General features: G+C 35.0%; 1 protein-coding gene and 1 long non-coding RNA gene across 3 annotated transcripts; one reads left to right on the top strand and one right to left on the bottom strand.

Moving 5' to 3' along the window:
- Nucleotides 1-4,572: 4,572 nt before the first annotated feature.
- LOC111514205 (uncharacterized) lies at nt 4,573-22,877 on the bottom strand. Of its 2 annotated transcripts, XM_074186585.1 has the most exons (5): nt 22,645-22,838; nt 20,623-20,829; nt 16,469-16,594; nt 7,021-7,131; nt 4,586-4,922 (listed from the first exon to the last, which is right to left on the bottom strand). In XM_074186585.1, the coding sequence occupies exons 1-5, from the start codon at nt 22,817-22,819 to the stop codon at nt 4,741-4,743; spliced, it is 801 nt and encodes a 266-aa protein (XP_074042686.1). In that variant the 5' UTR covers nt 22,820-22,838; the 3' UTR covers nt 4,586-4,740. The 2 variants fall into 2 exon arrangements, with proteins under 2 accessions (XP_074042687.1, XP_074042686.1); XM_074186586.1 differs by lacking the exon at nt 16,469-16,594 and having other exon boundaries at nt 4,573-4,922; nt 22,645-22,877.
- LOC141487498 (uncharacterized) lies at nt 9,338-10,038 on the top strand. Its single transcript, XR_012468411.1, has 2 exons — nt 9,338-9,418; nt 9,639-10,038. It is a non-coding gene; the product is annotated as an uncharacterized lncRNA (long non-coding RNA).
- Nucleotides 22,878-27,027: the final 4,150 nt, after the last annotated feature.

Here is a 27,027-nt window from a genome sequence, read left to right on the forward strand (position 1 = left end):
TATTTCAAGATAATAGCATTCTTAAAGCGGAAAAATGAAAGTTATAGGCCCAGAAAATCAAAAACCCTTACGTTTGAACAAGTCCAGAGGTTTCTCCATTAGGCGCCAGATGAAAAATATTTGATAATTAAAAGTTGCTACCATTTTCGGAATATATGGAGCCTGCCGGCGTGAAGAGCTGTGCCATTTATTAATAATATAATAATAATAACAAAATAAGTTTTTTCAGATATTCGATACAAATATGAAAATCATCAAATAAAACGAATAAACGAGAATACAAAGTCACGAAGTGTCAGTGGTGAGACCGTTGCTTGTATGTGATAGATCAACCTAAATATAATATTATTGTAGTTTTAAGACTGAAAGTGATTGATTTACTCAAATATAATATTATTGTAATTTTATGACAAAAGTTTAATTTAATAGTACAGATCCTATAATTTTATTGATGTGTACGTCACGTTACTTGTATATATTATTCAGATATGAGCCATATTTGGTGTTGACATAGTAGGTTGTATTATCATAGTTGGGAATGTTGTCATAGTTGGGGATGTTGTCATAGTTGGGTGTATTTTCATATTCACAATAGGGATAGTGCCTTGTAATTTTTTGTTTTTCAAGTTCAAGATTTTTGTAAGTTTCGATCTACCGCATCATGGAAGAGTTTCCTTTCACTGAGCATAATCCAAAGTTTTCTTTTATTTTTATATGAAGTAGGAGAATATATTTTTTTAATTGTTTCAGGTACCATGTTGTGAAGTCGATGTCCAAGATAGTTTGCACATCGTTGGCCTATTATTTTTTTTGATCTGGGTAGTTTATTTTGTCTCCTCCTCATATCATATTTGTGCTCGACAGATTCAGTTGAATTTTTTTGTTTTCGTACATTAATTAAGATATTGAAACAGAAAATCTGCCTAACATCCAGTATTTGAGACTCTTCGAATATGTTGTCACTCGAGTATGTGGCTTTTTTCCCATAAATAATTTTCAGTATCCACTTTTGGATAACATTCAAATTCTTGGGGTGATAATCACTCACACCTCCCCATCTTATGATTCCATAAGACAATATTGAATGAACCAGAGCGTAATATACTATTTTGAGGTGTTTTATGTCTAAAAAATCTTTCAAATACTTGAATCTATACAAAAACCTTCTAAGTTTTCTTACTAAGTTTTGAATTTGGAGATCCCATCTCATACACCTGTCAATAATAACGCCCAGGTATTTTATCGAGATGTCTTCTGGGATTTCTCAATTTTTTCCGAATTTTAATGTCTCCATATCAGGTAAGTATGATGATTGAGAAGTGGATGGTAGGTATTTGGTTTTTTCTAAGTTGAGAGTGAGCTTGTTATATCTAAACCGTTCATCATATTTGGCAAAATCGGTTTCGACCATCATTTTTAAATTAGTCCACTGGTAGACTGGTAGAAGATGGCGGTATCATCAGCGAAACTTATAATACCACCCTCTGTGTTCACACTAAAAATACTGTTCATGTATATAATGAATAGGAGAGGACCTAGTACCGTTCCTTGGGGTACACCGTATGCAATAGTCATCGAACTACTCATAATACCACCTATGCTGACACTCTGCTCTCGGTTTGATAAATAGTCTTCCAGTATTTTGTATATATTTCCTCTCATCCCGTAATTTTCCAATTTTCTGGGCAACTTTTTATGACAGACAGTATCGAATGCTTTCGACATATCAACAAAAATGCTTAGGGCCGGTTTTTTTTTTCATCGATAGCCTCATATATTTTTGATGTTAAATTGTGAATTGCATCTTCCGTCGATTTACTTTGTCTGAAACTATACTGTGAGCATGAAAGGAATTGTGATTACTCAAAAAATTCATTATTCTCACTTCAATTATTTTTTCCATTATTTTAGCCAAGTTGGAAATTAAATAGACAGGTCTATAATTGACTATTTCAAGCTTATCTCCACTCTTGAATAATGAAAACAGTTTTGGGAAACATCCCGTATGGAAACATCTATTTATAAGATATGTGAGTAGTTTTTCATTTCAATGGATATCTCTTTCAGAGTCTCAGAGCGTATATCGTCAAGACCCGATGATTTCTTAGGTTTTAGTTCCATGATCATTTCAAGGACTTCATCTTCATCTGTATCATAGAGATACATGGCATTCTTTTTCCTGACTCATTGAAATTATGTGGTATGGTTATTCTTTCCGCGTATGTTTTGCCCAGTGTAGTGTAGTGTTGGTTGAATTCATCTGCAATATGTTTTATGTTTTCTATTACGTTACCATTTTCTAATTGAATTTTTTTTTTATCTGTGTTTCCGTCTTGGATTTATTGCAAATTTCATTCACACACTTCCAAAGCCCATTCGAGTTGTTGCTATTTGCACTTATTACCTTTTTAGAGTACTCTTTCTTTGCTAGTTTTGTTAATTTATTTATTTTGTTTCTGTACAAATGGTATTTTTTCCTCAGAGTTTGATTTTCGGTGTTTTTGATCAAATCTTTGTACATTTTTTTTCTGATAGATTCGTATATTGCAGATGTAACCCATTTCTTTTTGTTTACTGAGTTAGTTCCTATAAGTTGCTTCATTTTGTTGATGAATTTTTCTGTTATAATGTTTGGATCTTCCTCGTTGTATATATCCGTTCAGTGTTCTTTTTGCAACTGAAGTCTCAGACTATCGTACTTGATATATTTTTTGAATTGCCTTTTTTCAAAACAAGAATCAGAGATGTGATTAGTCGGAATAGTTAAAGCAATTGGGTGATGATCTGTTATATTTGCCTCAAATATAAACGACTCTATTTCTGCATTTATGCTTTTCACAAAGAAGTGATCAATGCAAGTTTTGCTATCCGGACGTGTGACTTTGTTAATATATGAGAGAAAACCATGTACATAATTATTGTCAGCTAACAGATCAATATTCAAGTCTCCCGTTATAATGTGTATATCATTTTTCTCAGAAGTATTCAAGTAATTCAATAGCTCGGCATTGAATTTATTTGGGCAGGTGTTTGGGGATCTGTAAGTACTCGTTATTATTGTTTGTTGATTATTTATTCGTGTTTTTAGTTCGAGTGCCTTTTGCTCTCCAATATTCTTAATGTTATATGAAAATTCTAGGTCTTTTCGTATATAAGCGATCACTCCATCATTCTTGTTGAGCATGTTTTCATTATATAAAGCATGATATCCCGCCATTTCGATTAGTTGAATATCATACACCGCATACGTTTCTGACAGTATTATAATATCGATTTGAGTTTCTAACTCATCAAAGAATACTGATAGTTCATCCATATTTTTGCGAATACTTCTAATATTGATGTGGAGAATATTAAATTTCGTAGGGGAAACTGTTTTGAAATATTTTGAGTTTGTTATAATTTGTGTATAAGTTGTTTGTTATAAGTTGTGGTTACAGTCTCTTATAAATGGATCCATATTCAGTTCATAGTTTGTTAGTTATTAGTTATTAATAGAAGGCATTGAATCAATGGATGAATCATTGATTGTTCAAATTCCAAATACAAAAAAGAAAAAAGGTCGTTCTTTCTGCATTGTTGGAAAAAAAACATTGACTATTTTAATAAATACGTTGCATTACGCCCTACTGTTGTCAATTTTCAATGTTTTTTTCTGAAATACTCAAATTATAAATGCAGTGCCAACCCAGTCGGTATAACCACGTTTGGGAAAATGCTCTCTATCGTTGCTAGGTTTCTGAATCTCCCTTCAGAAGGTCTTCTGCTTCTTTGCTAGCAGAATCAGGAGCAAATGTTAAGAAGCAGGAAGGATAGAAGTCTACAACAGCAGCTGAGGGTTACTCAATCTATTTCTCATAAAAAGTATATTGCTAATAATTTCAACAGCTAGCTCCAGCGTTACAATATCGTCCTCTGCACTTCAAGAAATACATGTTAATGCCCATGAAATTGTCAACTCAGATAGTTCAAATATATTACAAAGCTTTACATCTTCGCAAAGTATCAATATCAACAATTATCCCTATTGTACTTTCAATATTAATGTTCATGAATAATAATAATTATGCAAATAATGTATACAATACATTTTTAACAGAATTTAATTGTATCTACACCTATTGTTCATAATAAAACTTCCTTGAAAATTGAATAATTATGTTTTGTTTATTGCTATTTGATCGAAAAAAATCGTGTTGAGAATACTTTCAACACAATATTTTCAACACGCTACTTTGTATAAATCATCTGTCACTTTTAATAACAGTTGAACAAATACTAGTTTTCATTCTCATTTCTCATGATCTGCCACGTAGTTAACGGCTGCATCCATCAAACTATTGAAATAATATACCTAGCTAATGATGCTTGTGATGATAATTCAAAACAAAATTTGAACCATTCGAAATCGATTGAAACATTAAGTATGTTTCCTGATAGTTATGAAAATGTCAACTAAGGTGATCATTTACTTCATTTTCGGGAATGAAATATGAAAAAATGAATTCAGAGAAGTTTTCTTGTCACCTCGATTTGGTTCATCACGTCTAAAATTTTCTTTTATTTCATTCAAAAGTTTGTCATCTTTTTATAATTTTCAATTCCATTCGATTGATAAAAGTCAAAGATTGTTCGTAAAACAAATAATAAGGAAGAAGTGAACAACATCAAGTTTTAACAAATTTTATAATTCATTGAAATAAAAGTTATGATTGTCTTATCACAATAATACTTAGAATTTCACTTATTATTGTCCTTTACGGGATCGACACATCTAAGAAAACAATCGCTAACACGACAGCATTTCTGAGGGCCAACGCAGCCATGGTCGGTGTAACACTCCTGATATCTTTCGAAGGTACATAAATCTTGTAGGGGTTTTGGATAAAAGGTCGGTAGAATTGGACAATTACCAGGCTTTTCTGAAAAAAAAATATATACTCTTCTCTGTTATGTCTGAAATTGAAATCCTAAAAAAACTATAATTTGCGCCCTATTTAAACATCACATGGCTAAAACACTTTTGATATTTCAAAAAACATTATTTATGAAAACAATTTCAACGTGATAAGGTTCTCAGTAGGTATATCTAGCAACTAATATCAGAAATTGAATGGGTAATGATGAAATGGAATACAGTTTCACTGAGATGTATCAACACGAATTTCCTCCTTTCAAAGAAGGGTGCTGCAAGCAGCTTCATTGGATCAGAATCTGTCTTTGGCATCGCTTCAGGCTTTGCCAAACGAAAATTGAACACCTGGATGGGAAGAAGATTTATGGACTTCTGGCAGAATCTTCCAGGATTGGCTTCAGGATTGACGTTTATTGACCCTTCAAAACTTGATACCATACAGTTGTTGGACTACAGTAGGGATGAACTACGATGTCTAACAGGCCTTCTTACAGGTCACTGTCATTCGAATCATCATATGCAGAGACTCGGACTGTCAGAAGACAGTGTGCGTCGCCTCTGTTTGGAAAATGATGAAACAGCAGAGCACAAAATACTCTGTGCCTGTTCCGCTGGAGACCGAGTCAGGTTTTTAGAATTCGGCATAGCCGTACTCTCACAATTTGACCTGAAAGACCACTCACCATACAAACTAATCGGCTGGGTTTATTTGGCCGAGTGTGATTATGTGTGAGCCACAATAAACTCTTGCGAGTTACGGTTGAGGGTCGAATATACCCACTCACTTTGGACCTAACCTAACCTAACCTATTGGTCTAATCAGCCCGCACATGAATATTCACATGAAAAATAGTAATGATTTGAAAAAAAGTAATTTTCCCAATTATCAGAACTTTAATACTTTTCTCGACTCGCGTTTTTCGATGACGTAGAAAACTCGTGAAAACCTTTTTCTAAAACTGTTTTTTTTTCATATCCAACAACATTCATTTTCCGATATACATTAATGATTTCAGGCGAAAATTTGCGAGAAATTTTCTCGTGAAAGTTACCACAACAGATTGATTCATAAAAAGTTAAACAACAAGATTCACTTACGAACTCATACAAGAATCTAGTGACATGTACCGATCTCAACAGTTTCGAAAATATGATAGATATCTCACATTGCAGTGTATCTTTGAATGGGTCAATAAATTCGGATATTTTCCTATGGCCCTTCTCCAAGGCGTGTTTAGAGACACTAGATTTTTCTGCTCTTCAAAATCGTATGTGCTGCTTGTTCTTTGAAACGAGTTATAATCACTCGCTTAGTCTGGCTGATATATTTTTGTCACAATCCTCACAGCTTATTTCATATATTCCCAAATTTTCATTTTCCAACATCATTTCTTCAATATTACCAAGCATTTGTTGAAGTGAACATCTTTTCAAAAAGATCCTCAAGGAAAGAACATGGTATGTCTATAGTGGTCAGCGGTTGGTGAGATTCACTATAACTTTCTGCAACCAGGCAGAAAGTAGAGTCGTATCCTAAGGAAATCGACAAAATGTACCATTCTTTCAAGCACTTCTATTACTTTCCCACCGGTAACACCTTCGCCAATCTGGATCTGACAAAAACGGCCTTCGTCGACTTCATCAAATTCCAAGAACACAATTTTCATTCTGACGGAGTTGATCGTCTAGTGTTACCTTCTAGAAAGTACACTGATTCAAATGAAACTTACTTTTATTGAGTTGAATGAGTATTCAGTGAGTTATTACAGTTTAAAGTAATGGAACTTACTTTCATTCAGTTAAATGAGTATTCACCAAGTTATTACAGTTTAAAATAATGGAAGTTACTTTCATTGAGTAGAATGAGTATTCACTGAGTTATTACAGTTTGAAGTATACTTATTGAACGGACACACCTTTTTTCCGTTTCTTAACTCAATAAAAAACAAATTTCTACAGAATGGTATTCATAAACTTCACTTCAAAATGAAAAGTACAGATGGATTTACTTTCAATGTTTGTTTAAGAAATATTATGTATATTGAGGTGATTTTTCAATACTTCTGCAAATGCAATATTGATAGATCGTAGAGAAGTTGACTCACCTTTTCTTGTGAAACAGAGATTTGATGGCTTACAAAATCTGAATCGAGTGAAAGTACAAAAACACTTGTAGCAAATATTCTCCATAAATTCTTCTCCTGGATCGCAAACTCCTGTAATTAGAAAAATCAACTATATCTGAATATTTCTTTTTTTTTTTCTACAAAGTGAAAATGTTGTGATGATGTTGAGAAAGTGTGTGAGATTCACAGTTACAATCCAATGGAAAACTTTATATAGTTGTGTAAAGACAAAATTTACAAACACAAAGAAGGCACTGATCAATGGCGTCTTTTTTATTGTGAAAAATACATTGAATTCACGCAGAAACTCATCATGGTGCACTAGAAGTTTGCTCTTTGGGAATAACGAATTTCTTCTGGCTCATATACTCAATATAACCCAGCGGGCAAAATTTTCATAGCCTGATAGATCTTCTTGAGATTTATCTAACTAGCAATGTTTTATTATGAAGCACGAGCAGTAAAGCCAAACTTTGTTGCAGATACCCATGCACTGCAGATACACTACAGATATATAAATGCTTTACTGGAAAGATTTTTTCTCTCTAAAGATTTTATCGATTTCACTTTGATCATAAGTTTTTTCCAGCATTATAAAACGGGACGAATTCATATCGACAATTCGTTGGAAAAAAACAAGAATCCAATATATTGCTTTGCTGACGTCAGCACACTCGTCATTCCATTTGGATTCCAGGACATCGGCTGAGGATAGACATCGTCACCGGCAGCAGGAGGTTTATATCTTATTGAGAATCTAGAAGTGATTTCGAATTGGGTTTTTTTTTGGTACCTTGGGAGCTGTCTGACTTGTCCATTTAGTCCAAGTCTCCAGAAAACACTGCAGCCTCTTGGGCTTATTGCGTTTATTCTCCCATCTTCCCATGACACTCATTCCATTAGTCCCGTTCCCTGTACTAGTTTGTACAGGTTCCGTGTTGAATGTTCATTATATTCTTCTGGACGTAATTTCGTACGTCCACATATTGCCTGCCTCCTGTGATTCAGTGCCTCACACTGAACAGTAGAGCTGTTTCTATCCCTTCGTTGCATAATCTGCAGCTGAGGTCTCCGTTGTACAGCCCAATTACATTCAGGTGTCATCTAAGCGGACAATGACCGGTTAGTAACCCTGTAATTATTCTGAGCCGATCCCGACTATATTGAGGTAGTTCTTCGGTTCTTTTCTCGGACGGTTCCCTAATGGAGGTTCTACTGTGTTTGCTGCCAGGTACTTTTGTCCAGTACTCTGTGTGCATCTTATTGGTCCATGTCCCAATCTGGTTTCTTACCAATGATTTTGGTACCCCCAGAGCTGGTTCAGGACCTATATATGAAGTTGATGATCCGCGTCTAGCTCATTCATCAGCTTTATCATTACATATGCTTCCTGAATGCCCTGTCACCAAGTACAAAGTTAATTTGTTTCTGTTTGCAAGTTCATTCAGTTCTTCATGGGATTCCCAGACCAGTTTTGATGTCACCTTCGGGTTTGTCAGAGCTCCTAGTGCGCTCTTGCTGTCTGTCTGTCGAATTGGTTCAATTCAATGCCACAATCAGTTTTCTCCAAAAAGATGAATGTCTCTGAACCAAATATGATAATGTCAGGGCAGACAATTACGCTTTCTGCTTCGATGAGTTTGTGAGGGGTTAAAATGGACACTAGTATGTCTTGGCACAATCATGTCGCTGGAATTGCAAAGGCTGCTTCTTGAAAGCTTAGAACACTGTTTCGAACCAGAAAACTGTACACACCTCAACAACTTTTGATGTTTTTTAAAGCTCAGATCAGACCTTCTCAGGAGTATTGTTCTCGTGTATGGAGCTCCGAACCTAAGCATACCCTGAAGATATTGGATTCCATCTAGAAAAGAGCCATTCACCTCATTGGAGACCCGAATATCACTTGCAACCTCGATACTTCGTTTATGTGAAATGCACTTCCTGATAACGTTTTCCAAATGGATTTATATTCCAGCGATTCAAATCCAATGTGAATCGTTACTTTCGCACAGACACTGCCCTTATAGCGCCTGAAGGATTTTTCTGTGGTGCTCGTGTTTTTTCCTTGGAAAAAAGTTTGTTTCTTCATTTAATCTTAAGATGGACTGCTCAATATTATTTCAGGTCAGGTGGGGTAAGTGCGATTTTGGGGAAAGTGCATCCAACGACCCTGAAAAATTAATTTCTAAAGTTTAGGGTGCGCCATCTGTGGATTTTAATTGAAACGTTCATACCTCATCGTCAGGAATCGATAAAACGTGGAAACAGTGCGTGTCACTTTGGCAAAACCTGTTGGAACGCCAACGTGAATTTTAATATCCTTGTGTCAATTGGATTATTTCGTTCTGATAATTGATTTCTATGTTGTCGTTGGGTGAGTGTAAAAGTGTTTATATGTAATAGTGTTCGCTTTTGGTATAATTCAATGGGGGCATGTTGGTTTTTTAGAGGTCAAGCTAAGAACAGAAATTCACTTAGGTGTGCACTTCCCCCGGCAAAATTTGATATTGGGGAAAGTGCGCATTTGTCGTAAGGGGGAAGTGCACATGGAGTGTGCTTTTACCCCATTACATTTTCTTTATTTTATTTTGTAGTTTTTTTACAAAATGCCACGAGTTTACGTGAGAACTTCACAGCGAGGACAATCGTACACCCAAGAAACCTTGAGACGTGCCGTGGAAGAACGTAATGGTGTAATAAGAACAAAACGAGTTGCAGCGTTATACAGAATTCCATTATCCAACCATTCGAGATCACCTAAAAGGAAGACGTGGAACGAAAAGCTCATCATTTGGTAGACCGCCTGCACTTCCAGAAGAACATGAACGAAAATTGGCAAATTGTTTGAAACAAATGGAGACGTGGGGATTTGGCTTGAGCCGGTTGGAGTTGCTTGATATTGTAAAACAATATGTTGACAAAAATAATCTAAAAACACCATTTAAATTCAACAAGCCTGGAGAAGACTGGTTTATTAACTTTAAAAAGCGGCATTCACTATCGATAAAAAACCTCAGAGTATCGAATATGCACGGAAAAATATGACAGATCCTTTTATTATATATCTCTACTTCAACTTGCTTAAACAAACGCTTCAAGATCTCGAGTTAATGAATCAGCCAGATAAAATCTGGAATCTGGACGAGTCAAGTTTATGTCTTGATCCCAGCAAAACTGAAGTAGTGGCTGGAATTGGAAAGACTGCTTCAAGAACTGTGAGCAGTCCTGGAAGGGAGAATACAACCATATTGGCAGCTGTAAATGCTGCAGGAAAAAAAGAACCGCCATTGATATTATTTAAAGCAAAAAATCTTTGGAATTCTTGGATTCCCGAAAATGAAATTTTTCTCGGTACCGCTCATGGCGCTACCAAAAACGGATGGATGAAAGCTGATTTACAATTATTCAGCAAAAACACTAATTCCAATAATGGGCGCGGAAAGACCTCAACTACTGATATACGATGGCCACAGCACACATGTGACTGAGAAAGTGATCGAACTTGCCATTCAAGAGAATATTACAATCCTTAAATTGCCTCCCCATACGTCCCATTTATTACAACCGCTAGATCTATCAGTGTTTAAACCTTTGAAAGATAAATGGGACGCAAAATTAGTTACATGGCAGAGACACAATATAGGTGTTTGGGTACCAAAGGCTACATTTTCCACCATGGTCCAAAGCTCATGGCTAGAACTCCTTACGGAAACAATCTCAAATGGTTTTAAAAAGGCAGGTATTTTCCCGTACAATCCGAACGTGATATCTGAAAACGTGTTTGATCCCGAAAGCCTTAAACGTTGGAAGAGGACGCGGGAGGAAACACCTCATGAAATGCAGGAGGAAACACCTCAAGAAACGCAGGAGGAAACACCTCAAGAAACGCAACAAGAAACAACTCAAGAAACCCCTCCTCAAGTAGAAAATATTGAGCCTGTAGCGAGTACTTCTGCAGAGCAAAATCTTCCAAACGGCAAAGTTTATCAACCACCAAACGTTTCATTTGAGCAGCTTTTGTTGGAAACTATCAAACATTCCAAAAAAGACCCGATCACTAAACGTAAGCTTATCGCCCCCGGTTCAGAAATCATTACTTCCAAACAGGCTGAAACAAAAATGGAAGAGGTGGCAAAGAAGTTATGTAAAAAGAAAACCGAGGTGGCACCTGAAACAAGCGAATCTGATGACGCCTCCATAGATTATATTGATTTCGAGGACGATCTGGATGCGGAAGTCTTTTCTGATGTTTCTGACGAGGAGCAAGACTGTTTCTTAGCAATAGGTAAATGGGTGCTAGTACAATATAATAATAAAAAAACACAAAGACATTATATTGCACAAATCATTGAAAAAGCTGGGGAAGAATGGACGATAAAATTTCTCAGGTCATACAAGGGGGCATTTATATGGCCTCAAGGAGAAGACATTGATACAATCGCAGAGGAGAACATCGTTAGAATTCTGCCTCAACCCACAACTGATCGACGTGGAAGACTTATTTTTTCAATAAAGTTCAGTGGAATCAAAAATTTGATGTGACTGCGTGCCAAAAAGTACAATTTCTCATTAGAGGTTAATATTTTCTTATGTTAGTTCAGAAAGATCATTTGTGTTGATTTGTTCAAGTTTTAAGTTGTTTAAAGCCAAATAAAAATTTCTGGCATAAAATTTAACATCTTCTGACTTTTCACTTTACCGACATCTTATCCAAAAAAGCTTGTAACTCCCTTGAAAATTATCCAAATTCAATCTTCCTTATATAAAAATATTCGTGAAAAATGGAATAAAACGCACTTACCCACAAAATCCTGTAATAAGAATGCAGTCATTAATCGCACGAAAGTATGCACCTGTCCCAATTCAATGGGGTAAGAGCATACCTACACATTGTTTTAAAAAAACTCAAATATTTTAACCAAATTGAAATATTTTGCTTCCCAAATACTCTGATATATTTGCAAAGGTATCAGGTACTTATAAAATCATAGTGAGAATTTGATCTTAATTTTTACTAATTTTGGAGATAACCAAAAACTTCAATTTATCGAAAATGGGGGTGCACTTACCCCACCTAACCTTATAGGAAAACAATGCTAATTCAATCCAACAAAAAGAAAAAAATTTGAATAACTTTGAATGACAGATTGAAAGATATAGAATACTTTTGCTATCACCCAAAAACTGATTCGAAACAGCAATATCAATAACAAAAATCTCTACAGATTACTTTCCAACTTAAACAACTTGCGTATTATTGAAAAAAAATTAATTCGAAACCAAAAATACTCCAGTGAATATACCAAGTGGTTGTGAAATTTATAGTTACCATCCAATATGCCTAGAAATATACCATGGTGTGATCTATGTGATGATGAAAGGACTCGATTTACGACACTTTTGATTCTTCAAAAAATGAAGAGACTCAACGTACTCTGGCATTCAATTCACAGAGAGTTTTTGACTTAACAAAAGCGAATCGGTTCCAACACCACTATTTCTATGCATTCTTCAACCATCATTAATATGGTAGCAGAATTCAACAACCATCAGAATGAGCCAGTTCGTAGAAATTTTCATGACCGTCGATGTATGATTCACAAGATCAATTTATATTTCTCCTACTATTTCAGTAGTCACGACCTGTTTTATAATGTATGAAAAAACTCAGTTAATCCGCTTCCATAACTATCAGAATAAAATCGATGATATCCAGGTGATTGTTAATGACCCTATTTTGAGAAACACCCATGATGCTGTAAAATTCCTAGGCATTCAAATGAATGAGAGTCTTTCTTGGAATGAGAACTGTGATCAACTAATTTCAAAGTTTAGCTCATTAACCTATCTTTTCATCAACTTGAGAAATGTTCTCAACAAAAACCAACTTATAGATGTTTATCATGCCCAGGTTGTATCCAGGTTACGCTACGGTATATGTCTGTGGGGCAACTCTGCAATGAGCAGAAATGTATTTATCCAACAAAAATATATCCTACGCTGTTTGTTCAACGTTCCTCGACAGTATTCATGCAGAAACATTTTCATTACACACGATATTTCAACTCTGGTTGGATTATATATTCCTGAGTTGTCAGTTTATGTTTTCACTAACAGGAATGAGTTCATTTTCAATAATGAAATTCATGATGAAAACACTCGGCAAACGCAACTGATACACGATAGAGCGGCTGAGTATGAGATAACTCAAAGTGCACCAAAATGTATAGGACTTGAGTTTGCAACTGTTTACCAAATAAATTAATAGGCAGATTTTCTTTTTGAAAAATTGAAAAAGTTTCTGTTAGGTAGATGTTTTTATACTCTTGATGAGTTTTTGATGTGATGATGATATGAAAAAATCGAATATAGCTCTTTTGGTTCTAGAGATATACAGGAAAAACCAAAAAATTCCAAATTATTTTTTTGTGTATATCTTCTTTATTCGCAAACATATCGAAAATCTATCCACATTTTGCCATTGGCACTTGATGTGAGCTATCAGAATATGTTCATGAATCTTTTATACAGGGTGTGATCTAATTTGGGCCAACACCATCTTTGAAATTTTAAATACGGACCTGTATATTTTGTTGTAGTTTTTGTATCGTCGACGTTCATTTCATACTGAGAAAATGAATGCAATTTTATATTTTGAGATGTTTCGATAATATTTGACTATAATTGTGTGAATTATTCCCTTTTGAATTACGAACCCGGAAATTGGTTGACTGAGTTGAATAAAAACATAATAGCAACTTTCACGTCTCTCTATGTACCGTTTTTCGAGAGTTTTTTTTTCATTTTCTGGAACCCTCATTATTTTTTCATTGCTCTGAGTAAATGCAGATTATTTTGGAGAATTATTTTGGACAAGGAAGTCTCCAGAAAATCAATGAGTTTGTTCCGAAATACCTATTTTATTTCGATGTTTTGTGATTTGATATTATTGCATATCAAGTTCTTATTACAATACAGTATAATTTTGAGTAATTTTCGGTGTTAACAAAAAATAAAAATAACTTTGACTGTGACTGTGGTTAACACCATAGTTGTGTAATTCGTAATATTTCAGGATTTCAAAATGAACCGTGGTATACAGGATGATGTCTATTAATCGTTTTAGCAATTTTTTTTCGTAGTCCTCATTTAAAAAAAAAAAGAAAAAAATGAAACTCCGCTCAGATGCCCATGACTCGAATCAAATCAAATCAAAATGTACTTTATTGTCGAAGATGAAATCCCATTGACCAAGTGTTACTATTCTAAGAAATACACAACTTAAAAGATATTGACGAAGAAAAAATATTATTGTCAAAAGTGTTATTATTTTAAAGAATATAAGTTATACAAATTGAAAGTAATATTTGAACATTTGGTGATTTCAGCATTTTGGGGTGAAAAAGTAGTCAGAAAGTAATGATATATATGCTGCATATTGAAATAAATAATAATAATGAATATTCTCATGCAACACATAAATGTAAGTATGAGAATATAAAAACTATGAAGCATAAAAATATGAAAGTGAATGCATAAAAAATAACAGTAAGTATCAACTCCGTAAACGTTTTCAACTATACAGTTCAGAGCTAAATGTAAACATTGAACAAAAAGTTGAAAAAGTCACATAGTATAAGTACCAGTAGGTACTGAAACACAATAATAAAAATTGATTATTTATATAATTTTAATTTCTGTCTGAATAGAATTTATCTAAAGAATAAAAAGCCTTTGAAATCAGAAGCTTTTTTACAGACTTTCTAAATTTAGTGGTACATGTTATGCCTTTGATCTCAATTGGCAAATGGTTGAACATTTTTTTTCCATTATATATGAAAGACCTCTCAATTTTTTATGATATTGGAATCGGTAAACCTTTATTGAGCTTATTTCTGGTATTTCGTCGTGGTTAAATGAAAATTCTCAAATCTCCAAATCTAGATGTATTTTTTGATGCTGAACAACTTTTTTAAATAAAGTTTCTCGAGATTTTTCAAAATAAGAGAACTTTACTCTTGTCTCAAAATCAAATATTTGAAGGCTCCTCGTATATTACGTGCTTTTTTCACTGTATTTTGTTGGTGCATATTTAGTTTTAGGGGATGCACAAACTTTTATCAGCAGAAACATTTTGCCGAATGGCAAAATGGTGCATACTTTGGGGATGACATTGTATCTACGAATAAAGAAGATATAGACAAAAAAATAATTCGAGATTTTTTGGTTTTTCCTGTATATCTCCAGAACCAAGATAGTTATATTCGATTTTTTACATCATTGAATAAGTCTCTAAAATACGCAACTTTGCCACAATTTAACCGACACTCTATCTCTTATCGTTTACGAGATCCCCATGTACAGAAACGAATTTGAATAGCCCTGTATATTTTGTTTTGTCTTTTTATGTATAATGACCATTTTCTATACATTTTTTGACATTTCAAGAAAATAAATGATTTAGATTTGAATGATGTTAGATTCATTAGATGATCATTAGACCTGTAGTAGAAATGATTGCTACTTGGTCTGCAGAGAGGTAGGAAAAATCAAGCGAAATTATAAAACTAGCTTCTTGGAAAGTAACTTCACCAGAAGTATTATGGAGAATTTGACTTTGCAGTTCGCGGTACTGATAGGCTGACAAGCCTAAAGATGCCCTCGCATTATTTCTAGAAACAATAATTGTATTTGAAGCTGGGTACTTCATTAACTTTCAACGCCTTTTGCGAATCATTTCAGGCGCCAAGGAGAACTTGTAGTTTATTTTTACGTCCTCTAGAGAAGTTTCCAATAAACCAGAATGCTGTCAGTTGACTTTCTACACATTTGGAATTGTTCGGCATTATGAATCCAGATAATAGTACCCCCAAAATTATGTAGGTAGTGAGTTCATCGCATAGAGATCCAAGCCTGCGAGAAATAAATTTGTATAGTCATCATTCAACAGCAATTATCTTGATAACTCTAGAGAATCGTAGTATGATCTTTCAGATATCTCATGATGCAAAAACATGACATATGCGGGAGTGACAGAAGCCACTTGGTTAACGTCCATTCGAACGCTGGTTCAATGTCATTCGTCAGACTATCAATTACGTTCACCGTGTAACGCCAGACCCGTGCAAAAAATCGAACACTGAAAGTTAAGACCTCATTGATATCAGTAGAAGGACAACATCTGGTTGGCGAAACATTTTATACATATGACTAGGCCACGAGTATTCTTGAAATATTATTCCAAATAATAAAACCCACAGGAAGAAGGTCAACAATGCTCTCAAATGAAAATATTTTTCTTCACAGTAAGCTACATATTCTTGTCTTCGCCCGAAAATTTTCTCAGTATTACCACCAGATGTAAGTTAATATGCCCGCTAAAATAATATTTTTCAACTTTCTAATACGTCTCAATGAAACTCACCCCCACTTGTCTTCCAGAATCCATTAGTTGAATGACAAATATATTTCATTGTTGTTAGGTCGCATTCACAGAAGGTAGAGTTGTCATAAAAGTATGAATCCTCGATACACTGCGTTCCATTCAAATCTGAAAATCTCAATTCATATGTAGCCTTTATCTCTTTTCGGAAAATCTGGAGAAAAAATAATGACAAAAACAATTGTGACACCATAATGGAGAAGATTCATTCACAAAATAAAAAACAAAATTTGGTTGTTTTCTTTTTATCAATATATATCGTCATTGAATTTATTATCTGAGCAGCAGGTATGAAAACCTGTCTGATGGTTGTCATTTAAAATATGACCAAAATAGCGGTACACACTTTTGTAAAATTTCTATATGGGTAGTGTTTTACTTTTGAATCAAGAATCTTTATTTGAACAAAACATTGATTCCCTATGTTTCTCCTCAACTAATCAATTTTGTTTTCAATCAACTGCGATAAAACTGGGACATTCGGAGTTACCAGGTAGAAATTCACCATGAAATAATTTTCTGTCAATCAGAATTTTTTCAGAATAAGACAATGAATGTTATTTCCGTACTGTCATCGACATGGGTGGATTTAATCCATTCCGTGACAGAAAGTCGTAATTTTATGAACGAATTGAGTGTTTCTTTTTATAATGTTATCCGTATTTGCTACTGAAGAACCGATAAAGGAAGTGTCTTATGTTGAATCATCGGATATCTGGCAATGAGGATGACACTGTTTCATATAAGTGAAATTGTGCTTCTTTCATTATTTACATTGCTGTTTTTCAAGAACAAAACACAAACACCACAAAAAAAGCTCAAGCCTCTTAGAATAGTGCCTGTGCGAAAGTAGTGATTCAATAAGTCGTTGCCATACAATAAAAAATAGTTGAAGACAATATGGATCCCTGGGGAATACCAGCGTTGATGGCGAAAATATTTCCATCGACGGTCACTTGCAGAAAACGTTCTTTCAGGAAGCTGAAGAGCCATACAAAAAATGATTCAACAAGCCATAGCATCGACGTTTGGCTAGCAAACCATCATGCCGTACATGGTCAAATACCTTAGAAATGTCAAGCGCCACAGCCCTCGACTCTCCATGTTTCTCAGTTGCGTTATTCCAAATATGAGTGACATACGATAGAAGGTCGCCTGTTGATCTTTGTTTCGGAAAGACATATTGATGATCGCTCAAGATATTGAACCCGTGTAAATATTTGAGGATTAGGTGGTTCACGGCTTTTTCCATGATTTTTTATATCACTGATAGCAAAGCGATTTGCCTATAATTATTGGGAAGATTTTTCTTGCCCTTTTTGGAAATGGGCTGATCGCGAGCAATTTTCTAACAAGAAGGAAACTCTCCTTCATTGTAAGACAGGTTGAAAAGTCTGCAATTACTGGTGCAAACTCATTTGTTCATTTTTTGAGTATCATGACGGGCACTTCATCAGAACAACACACCTTGTTGATATTGAACTGTTTCAGAATTTGCCTGACTGCACGCTGTCGAAAAGTACCTAATTTTCAACATTGTGGATTCTATTATAGAAATAGTGGGTGATGCCTTCTCCAGGAAATCGACTGCGGAGTGGGACGCAAATTGTTCAGCTAGCAGATTTGCTTTTTTCAAGGCTGTTATCCGCTTGTGTTAGTGGTGGAATTGTGGATTTCGTAAAGTTCTGTTTAACAGCTTCAGCTACCAACCAGAATGGTCTAGATTCGTTGGGATAGGCCTATTCCTATTTCTCTGATTGTGAAATACTTTGCTACCATCTATCCTGAGTTTGCAGCTGTTGCGAGCATTAATAAACCTAGTTCGGTTTTCGATAGTGGGATTTTTGTGCCACTGCTGGTGGGCAAAATTTCTGGAGGCGACAGCTTACTCGCAATTTTTGTTGAACCAAGGTTTGTCGTAACAAAGTCGTTTCATTGAAAAAGGAATAAATGCATTCATGGATGATAAAACAACTTCCGTGACTTCAGAAGCACAATGGAACTTTTGGAAACAGTATTGATGATCCTCCCATTCAGCTGATCTGTAATGCAAAATTATGTGCGAGTTAGATTGTTTCCCAACATTTATCGGTAATTCACTCAAAACTGAAATGAGTTTGTGGTCTGAAGATCACAACGGAGACCTTAAGGTGACTATTTAAATTTCTGGATTGGTTGTTAGGTATAGATCCAGAAGACTAGCATATCCATCACGGTCAGAAATCCTGGTTGGCTCATTTATAATCTAAGTAATAGAATAAGCAGGTTTGCAACCTATTGTGAAAGCCTCAACTTTGCGACCTTGTTCGTCGTTGATATTCAAAAATTTGAGCAATTCTATATTGTGGACATTGAAGTCACTGAATATGGAAATTTTGGCACTGGGATATTTGATTTGCAGAAATTCAATGGTGTTTGCAAGTGAAGGGAATAGTTCCGTATATTATGTATTGCAAGGTGGTCGATGAACACAGCAAAAACACAGAATATAAATTTGATGATCTTCTGTGATATTATTTTGAACCACATAACATCAAACTTTCGGGATTCAAGCATTTTCTCTCGCTGACAGGAGAGGTCACTTCTGATGAAAAGAGATATTCCAAAGTTACGTCTGAAACGGGAGTGGAAATCATAGCCGGGGGTTTGTTGAAGCACTAATTTCGGTTTCTGTGAGTGCAACAGTGAGAACTATTTGATCGCAGATGTTGGTACACTGAGTTTATATTTGATTTGAGTCCTCTGATGTTTCAGAAATGGATTTTGAAGTTGCTAGTGAGCCTCTTAGCAACTGCAGTTACCATGCTATTTTCCTGTGGGTTGATGTTAGGAAGACCTTGCTAACCGTCAGGAATAGTGGTTTTTGAATAACTTCTACAGGATGATGCCTTCAAATCAGCCCCCACCCAGAGATACGATTGGAGAACTATTTTACCTCTGGGGTGTTTTGACCCTAGGAGTGCCATCATGCATTTTTTTATGTTTCCATCCTTGAAACCAAAAACAGCGGCACAGCAACGGCAAGGAATCTTGTGGATGATATAAGATTCGACGTCATTATGAATGTTTGGAATACAAACGGAATAGAGAAAAGTGTTTTTCGCTATAATTCAGCGTTCATATCAAAGTATTTGTTGCGGAAGTTTTTTTTTCGTGTAATTCGATGTTTATATGAAAATAACTGTTTCGCGAGGGCTCTTCCGGTTTGTGTCTGAAAGTTACTTCACTGCATGATCTACACATCTTTGTTAATTTTTTGAAATTGAGTGCTCCCTTCCACTCTTCAGAAGACTTCCATTCAAGATGGAGAAGTAGAAAGCTAAAACCCTTTCTTCCCAAATATTTCCTTTGATATTTCAATAAATACAAAAATTACAAATTGGAATGTGATGAGTGCGAAACAAATATATTGTCAATACAGATTTACTAATGTTGATGATAAAGTGAAAGAAAAGTGGAATATATTCAATGATTTGAGAAAAGAACAATCTAAAGAAAAATCAACCGACACAGCAATAAGTCCCATGACATTAAACAACCACTATTATTCAATCACTGCAAAAGATGCAGTTGATACAGTCTCGAGCAAGTACCCAATTAAATATCTGAAGAGAATTCAAATAGAGCAACCATTTGATTCAATCCGTACTAACCTGATTGCATTGAAAAAAGTAATTCGGAAAATTAGAAACAAGAGAACCTCAGGTATTGATGAAACATTTGGAAATACAAGTACTTTCGACTGCGGCCTTATTACTTGGATTTTTTCTCCCTGATTATTATATCTTGAAAGTTTTACATTTGTATTGGAAATTTCTTCCTTTTCTAACAATTAAATCTGTTTGAAAATATGTTTTTTCGTATATCAGCTGTCGCACCCATACGAACGACAACTCTCAGAAGTTGAGAAACTTGTGCGAGCTAAGGACTAACGAGGTCATACCTTTCAACATGTAATTCCTACCACGGTCGCAGGAATATCCCAGCTTCAACCAGATAAATTCTCTCGAGAAATATATCTGGTCGAGGCGGGGATCGAACCCACGGCCTTCCTATCGTGAGTCGGGCGCACTACCACCGCGTGAAATTCAATGGAATACAGAATATAATATATATGAAATTGATAGATCTTTTACCTTTTTGATATGTCATTTCGACGCATATCATTTTTTTCCTTTCATGAGAGTAGTGGCATCGTCTATCATCGGAGAAAACTATGACGTTCTGTAAATTTTCAGCTGAGAATAAACAGTTGAAGCTGTGTCTTTCACAGCTGTAATTTTCTTGACCATAACATCTGCATTTTTTGCACCATTCATACCATGTCTCTCCCTCCAAACATTCTGAAAATTAAAAATATATGATAATTTGCTAGCACTCTGCTATTACCAGTTTTTTACTGGAAATATATCGTTACTTCGTCTCGTTACTTCTTGGCAATTTAAGGTAAAATTATTATCAGCTACACTATAAACCCCTCTAAAAAAAGTAGGAGAAGCCATTGTATGGCGCAACACGTGTTGCGTCTTTGTAAAACTGTTTAGTGAAAATCTCACAATGAAGTGTTTTTTGACTACGTTTTTTACACGCTTTATATTAGCTTCACCTGTATGTATGTTTGTTAGTTCGCTTGTAACTCTCAAGCTCGAGATCTGTATTTGACAGAAATATCGATATTATTGCTTGATCTATTCGCGGACAGATGGCGCTGTACGTAACCCCCTTGATATATCGATATTATTGCTTGATCTATTCTGCAGTCCTAAAAACAGATGCCGTATCTACAGAGCCTATCAAAGCGAGAAAATTGAGCTCATTATTTTGTCCATAGCCTTCGAAGTGTTTTGGAATTAAATAAAAAACAAATGTGACTTTTTATTCAGGATAGGTATAAAAACATAATGATGATGAGAAAGTTTTAAAAATAATTAATTTTAATAAACAATCACATACGGCATTATTAGTTAACTTTTCGTCTAGGCTATACAACCCAAAAATGTCGTATGTGCGCAAGTAATGACAAGAAATCCCCTGGTTACAAAATATCTTTATTTTTCAAATGAAAATTAAGTGAATTACATGTTAGTGAGTGATTCTTTGAGAAATAATAACAAAGTTGAATTGTAAAAACGAACATTAAACACAAATTCAACATAACGCAAATCCTACCAACAAGCTGAACTTTCTTTCTATTTTATATATTCTTTATTAGTTGTCGTTAGTTTCTGGCAAATTCATCCAAAAACTCAATCGATATTTGGGCAAAATGCCACTAGGATTTTTTTAAATGGCGTCTATTTTGTTTTTGGAGAACCTCTAGGCTCGGTACGGTGTGGCACAGATTGGGACAAAATACCACCCTTTCTCATTGCCTTCTTACATAAAAAGTCTAATTTATCAAAATCATCTGTCAGCGATGCTTTCATCTGGACAATATCGCATAAATATATTCTTTATTCGTTGTTGAAGTGAAAAGTGTTAAAGAAGGAGGAGTAAGGTGTAAAGGTGACCTAGTGAATAAATGCTTGTGTTTTCAAATAGTTTATTTAGTAAAAAAGAAGGCTGAAAAGTTACCCTTTTCTGAATTTTGAAGGGCCGTAACTTTTTAAATAAGGGAGAGCGCCGCTTTTTTCTTTCGGATTCGTAATCTACACATCAGAATACGTAAGTACAGTTAAAAGATTTTTCAAAATCGCCGGGTGTCCACATAACGAAAATTTACCGAATGAGAGTTACCAACAGGTATTTTTATAAGGAAACTTACATTCATAGAGAATATGTCTTTCTAAATATTCTACTTATCAAATTGATGATGATTCCAAGTTCATTGTTATTTTATATGGAACAAGACACTCCCATGATTCAAACTGAATTTTTAATAACTAAATGAGGAAATAACTTTCAAAACTGCTTGTTCACCTCAACAAGTATTGGGTAGCCCAAAACACAACGTACCTAACTGAGGTAAGTAGATTGAAGTACTTACTAACTGATGAGTCATTCATTCATTCATTTGTTGATTGAAATTTTCTTGTGAACGATTGTTATATCCGAATTATTGTACGAGGAAATTCAAGAAGGGCAGTGTTGAAACAGAGAAGTGTAAATGAAAAAAGACACGATTCATGATGAAATATATTAGAAATCACTTCACTCACCTCCTGATTCCAGAAGTTGAACAAAAAGAAACTTCGTCACGAAAATAAGCGCATAACACATATATTTCTTTATCATCTTTGATGGATACCAGGAAAAAGTATGACTTGTTGAACACAGTGAATTATTTGGTTGTCTCGTCTCTCGACAAACATAAAACTGACCGTCAGAATACATGCTACAGGGGAAAATTATCATTGATCAGTAAGTTGAATCATAGTTGCGATACAAAAAATAACAGCTGGTAAATATTCAAAAGCAAAATGAAATCATGCAGCAGTGATAGTAACCCGTAACAAAATTTGCACAAATATCATCGAATCGTTTCCATCGTGATGTTGATAGTTTTGAGTTGAAAAAATTAATAATAGATACATTCATAACACTATACTTTTTGAAAGACCCTGCTTGATCTTCACGATATGAATAAATCGTTAAGAAAACCAATACTGATTTTATATAGGATTTTCCATCTAACATCATGACAAATATTATGCATATATATATATATATATATATATATATATATATATATATATATATATATATATATATATCATAAATCAGAATCCCATATTTCTTTGTCTATAAACTCTGTTTCTCAAAAGTGAAGAGTAATGAATGCTCATTATGAATGCAAAACTAACAAACTTCTTTGATTGACGACTTGTTTATTTTGTGGAATTTTTTGTCTGCATAGGTATTTCTAAAATGTTCTTGATAATGGATCTGTTTCTCTTATCACCTTGTATGATGTATCGCTCTGAAATATTTTCATCCTTGTATTACATTTAAAGTAATATGGTTAGGGTTCCATGATTGATTTTTATGTCAATCTACCCTGGAAATTTACAAAATCACAATTTAATCAACCATAAGAAATCAGCAGACATGCACATAAAAACGGAGTTTGATGACATGAAGAAAATGAGGAGCCAACGATTCTTATGTAAATTTAATGGATTTTTCTTTACGTTTACGTTTATCTTTCTGAGAACCCTGTGGCTGCGATTCAATTTGCTCAACATAATGTATATCTGATATTGACAAAATGATTCCTGAGTTTGAAAGTGAAGGACGTTTTCATATTCATGTTAATTTGAAATCACTCTATAAATATTATGAAACAAAGTTTCCACTCTGCGTTTGTTTGCACGCGATAAACGCAAAAATTACCTAAATAATTTTTCATACAATTTTCACCAATGGACGGAGTGATTCGAAAGCTATGACTGATACATATTCCGTGTGAATTGGTTGAAATATGCCGATGTTATTATAATAATACGATAATAACAAAGCAGTCTGTACATATTTAATTATAAATAGGGAGGCGGCATTCAACATTCTTGAATTTCCATGCAACACTCCAAATTACGATTAGATTGAGAGAAAAAAATACAAGTATTGCAAATTATTACAGAAGATGCAAGGTTAGGTGAGGTCCAAAGTAAGTGGATCTATTCGACCTTCCACCGCAACCCGCAAGGGTTTATAGTGTCTTGAACCTATTCAGACTCGATCAAATGAACCCAGCTTCTCAACGAAGCCGATTAGTTTGTATGGTGAGGGGTCTTTAAGGTTAGGTCCTCAACCCTCAGAGGCGACACACACTGTCTTCCGACAGTCCGATTCTCTGCATATGACGATTCAAATGACAGTGACCTGTGAGAAGGCCTGTTAGACATCGTAGTTCATCCCTACTGTAGTTCAACAACTGTTCGGTATCAAGCTTCGAAGGGTGAATAAACGCCTTGGAGTGAGCCAATCCTGAAAGATTCTGCCAGAAGTCCATACATCTTTCTGCCTTCCAGGTGTTCAGTCTTTGTTCGACAAAGCCTAAAGTGATGCCAATGACAGGTTCTGGTCCGATGAAACTGCTTTTGCAAGGAAGTCAGCAGCCTCATTGCCTTCTACGCCAGTATGGCCAGGAATTCAGACCAGAGACAATCTGTTAAGTCTTCCTACAGAGAGGAGTCGTTTTCGACAAATTCCTATCAATTTAGACGTTGCTCGGTAAGCGCCAAGAGCTTACAACGCTTGAAATACAGTCGCATAGGTCTAGGCAGGTTGATATCTCTGTCGTGGGCCTGCGACTGAAAACACCTGCACCAGAGCCGGAAGGTGTTTTTGATCCATGTGTGAACCAACAACTATCTGCTCTCAATACTTACTTCTCGCGGAGGATGCATGGTACAGAAACAATATAAAATAAAACAGAGTTTCAACTTTTGAAACATTTGAATGACGGTAGTCTGGTGGTGCCGCACAGGCACCGCTTTTAGAAAGTTTCAAGGATTTTCCTGTAGTGCTTGTGTTTTGTTCTTCAAATGGAAAGACTCACATATTTGGAGCATCCTTTGTTAAAATACAGCCCCTTAAAGGTGGTACATAAAATTTGTATAACAATTTTTTTCACAAGCACTGAAGAAGTTACAATATTGAAGTTGACCTGACGTTTTGTACTACCAAGAAGGCACTTAGCCAGACATACATCATCATAAATGCGAACAGGAGTACGATAAACCAAATGCTGTAAATAGCCCCAAATAGAGAAATCGAGAGGATTGACCTATCCACCGATTTGCATATGTTTCAGTTAAATGCTGACGTGCTACTTGACTGAAATGGGCGGGAGCCCCATCATGCATAAAAAACATATTCCTTCTGACGCCCAAAGGAACTTCCTCCAGCAGTACTGGATGCACTTCTCTCAAAACTTGTACGTATGCCTCACCATTTAATTGAGGAGGTAGAAAATGAGGCCCAATTAAATCATCCCCAATAACTCCGAGCCACACGTTAAGAGAAAACTGTTCTTGATGGTTAGTTTCGACAATAGTGTGAGGGTTTTCATCAGTCCATATGTGGTAATTATGAAAATTAATAATCTTGTCTCGAGAAAAACTAAATTCGTCTGTGAATTCTATCGACTTCAGAAAGTCACAATTTCTTCTAGTCATTTCCAGCATCCAATTGCAAAATTCAAGACGGTTCAGAAAGTCTCACGGTAACAGTGATTGTACTCATTGCAGATGGTAAGGGTATAAGCGTTGTTCCTTTAAAATTCGAAATACTGTCATATGATCAACATTTAGCTGGAAAGCACTCGTTCTACTACTGGTAGTAGGGTGTTCTTTGATCAAATTAAGTACTGCTTCCTCGAGCTGTGGTGTTCGTACTTCTCGATAGCGACCACAATCCTGCGTTCTTTTGTCAAATGAACCATAGTCTCGTAATCGTTGATGAAGTCGAGCAAATATTCTATGTGAAGGATGCTGCCGTTGAGGATACATTTCAGCATATCTTCTAGGAGCTTTTAACCCATTCCCCTGAGACAGACCGTAAACGTAATGCATATTTGCCATTTCCTCATCTATGTATGCCATTTCAATAACAAGTGAATTATTAAAGCAACAAATTGAGAAGAGAACAACAACACATAATTAGTAATAATTCAATTTCGGAAATTCACAAACTGACAGCGTCATACCAATTCAATTGTCACAATCGCTAATAGCGACCTACTAGATAGATTAGTTTCGTATTTTCGCATTTATGACGATGTATCTCTATAGTTGTTCGTAAAATAATTTTTTGCTGCGAACTGGTTTATTTTGGGCAAAAAACCCAAGAGATATTTTTTGTTTAGAATGAAACAGGCTATCGGAAATAGATTTTCAAATATGAACAAATAATAAGACAAAAAGTTACATTGGAAATTAAGTGTCTTTTTGGTAGTACAAAACGTCAGGTTAATTTCAATATTGTAACTTTTTTAGTGCTCGTGAAAAAAATTATTATACAAATTTTATGTACCCCCTTTAAGGGGCTGTATCTTAACAAGGGATGCTCCAATGAAATTTCGTTATATGGAAGAGACTATCCTTTTTCCGATGAGGAATCACCTCCTTAAATGTTTTACATTTATTTAGTTACACCCTGTATAATAGATATTATTTTCAGAGAAAATAGGGATTAGTCTATAAAATATGTACTAGACATTAAGAGAGATATATGCATTGAACATGTTTAATGTCAAATAGTCGCAAAACCTAATTTTGATACATTACGCACTATTTTGTTCCACAGTGCGATGGTGATACCCATCCTAGAGAGACTTCATTGAAAATGCTGCCTTATCTCTTGAAGATATAACAAAGCACTCAACTACAAATTGTTCTTCTTTTATTGGTCTACAGAAAAGTCCGGGATAGTAATTGTTTATTTTTGGAGGTAAGTTTGAGGGTAACTTTGAGGGTAACTTCAATGTTTGAAATAATTAATCCATTTAACGTGTTAGGAATCACACTTTAAAGGTAAGACCTCGTTAATCTTTAGCTCGCACAAGTTTCGACTTCTGAGGGTTGTTGTTCGTAGGGGTG

Source organism: Leptinotarsa decemlineata, unplaced genomic scaffold (assembly GCF_025532065.1).
Source record: "Leptinotarsa decemlineata unplaced genomic scaffold, Ldec_3_MD MMD2_P_RNA_scaffold_2, whole genome shotgun sequence".
NCBI lineage: Eukaryota > Metazoa > Arthropoda > Insecta > Coleoptera > Chrysomelidae > Leptinotarsa > Leptinotarsa decemlineata.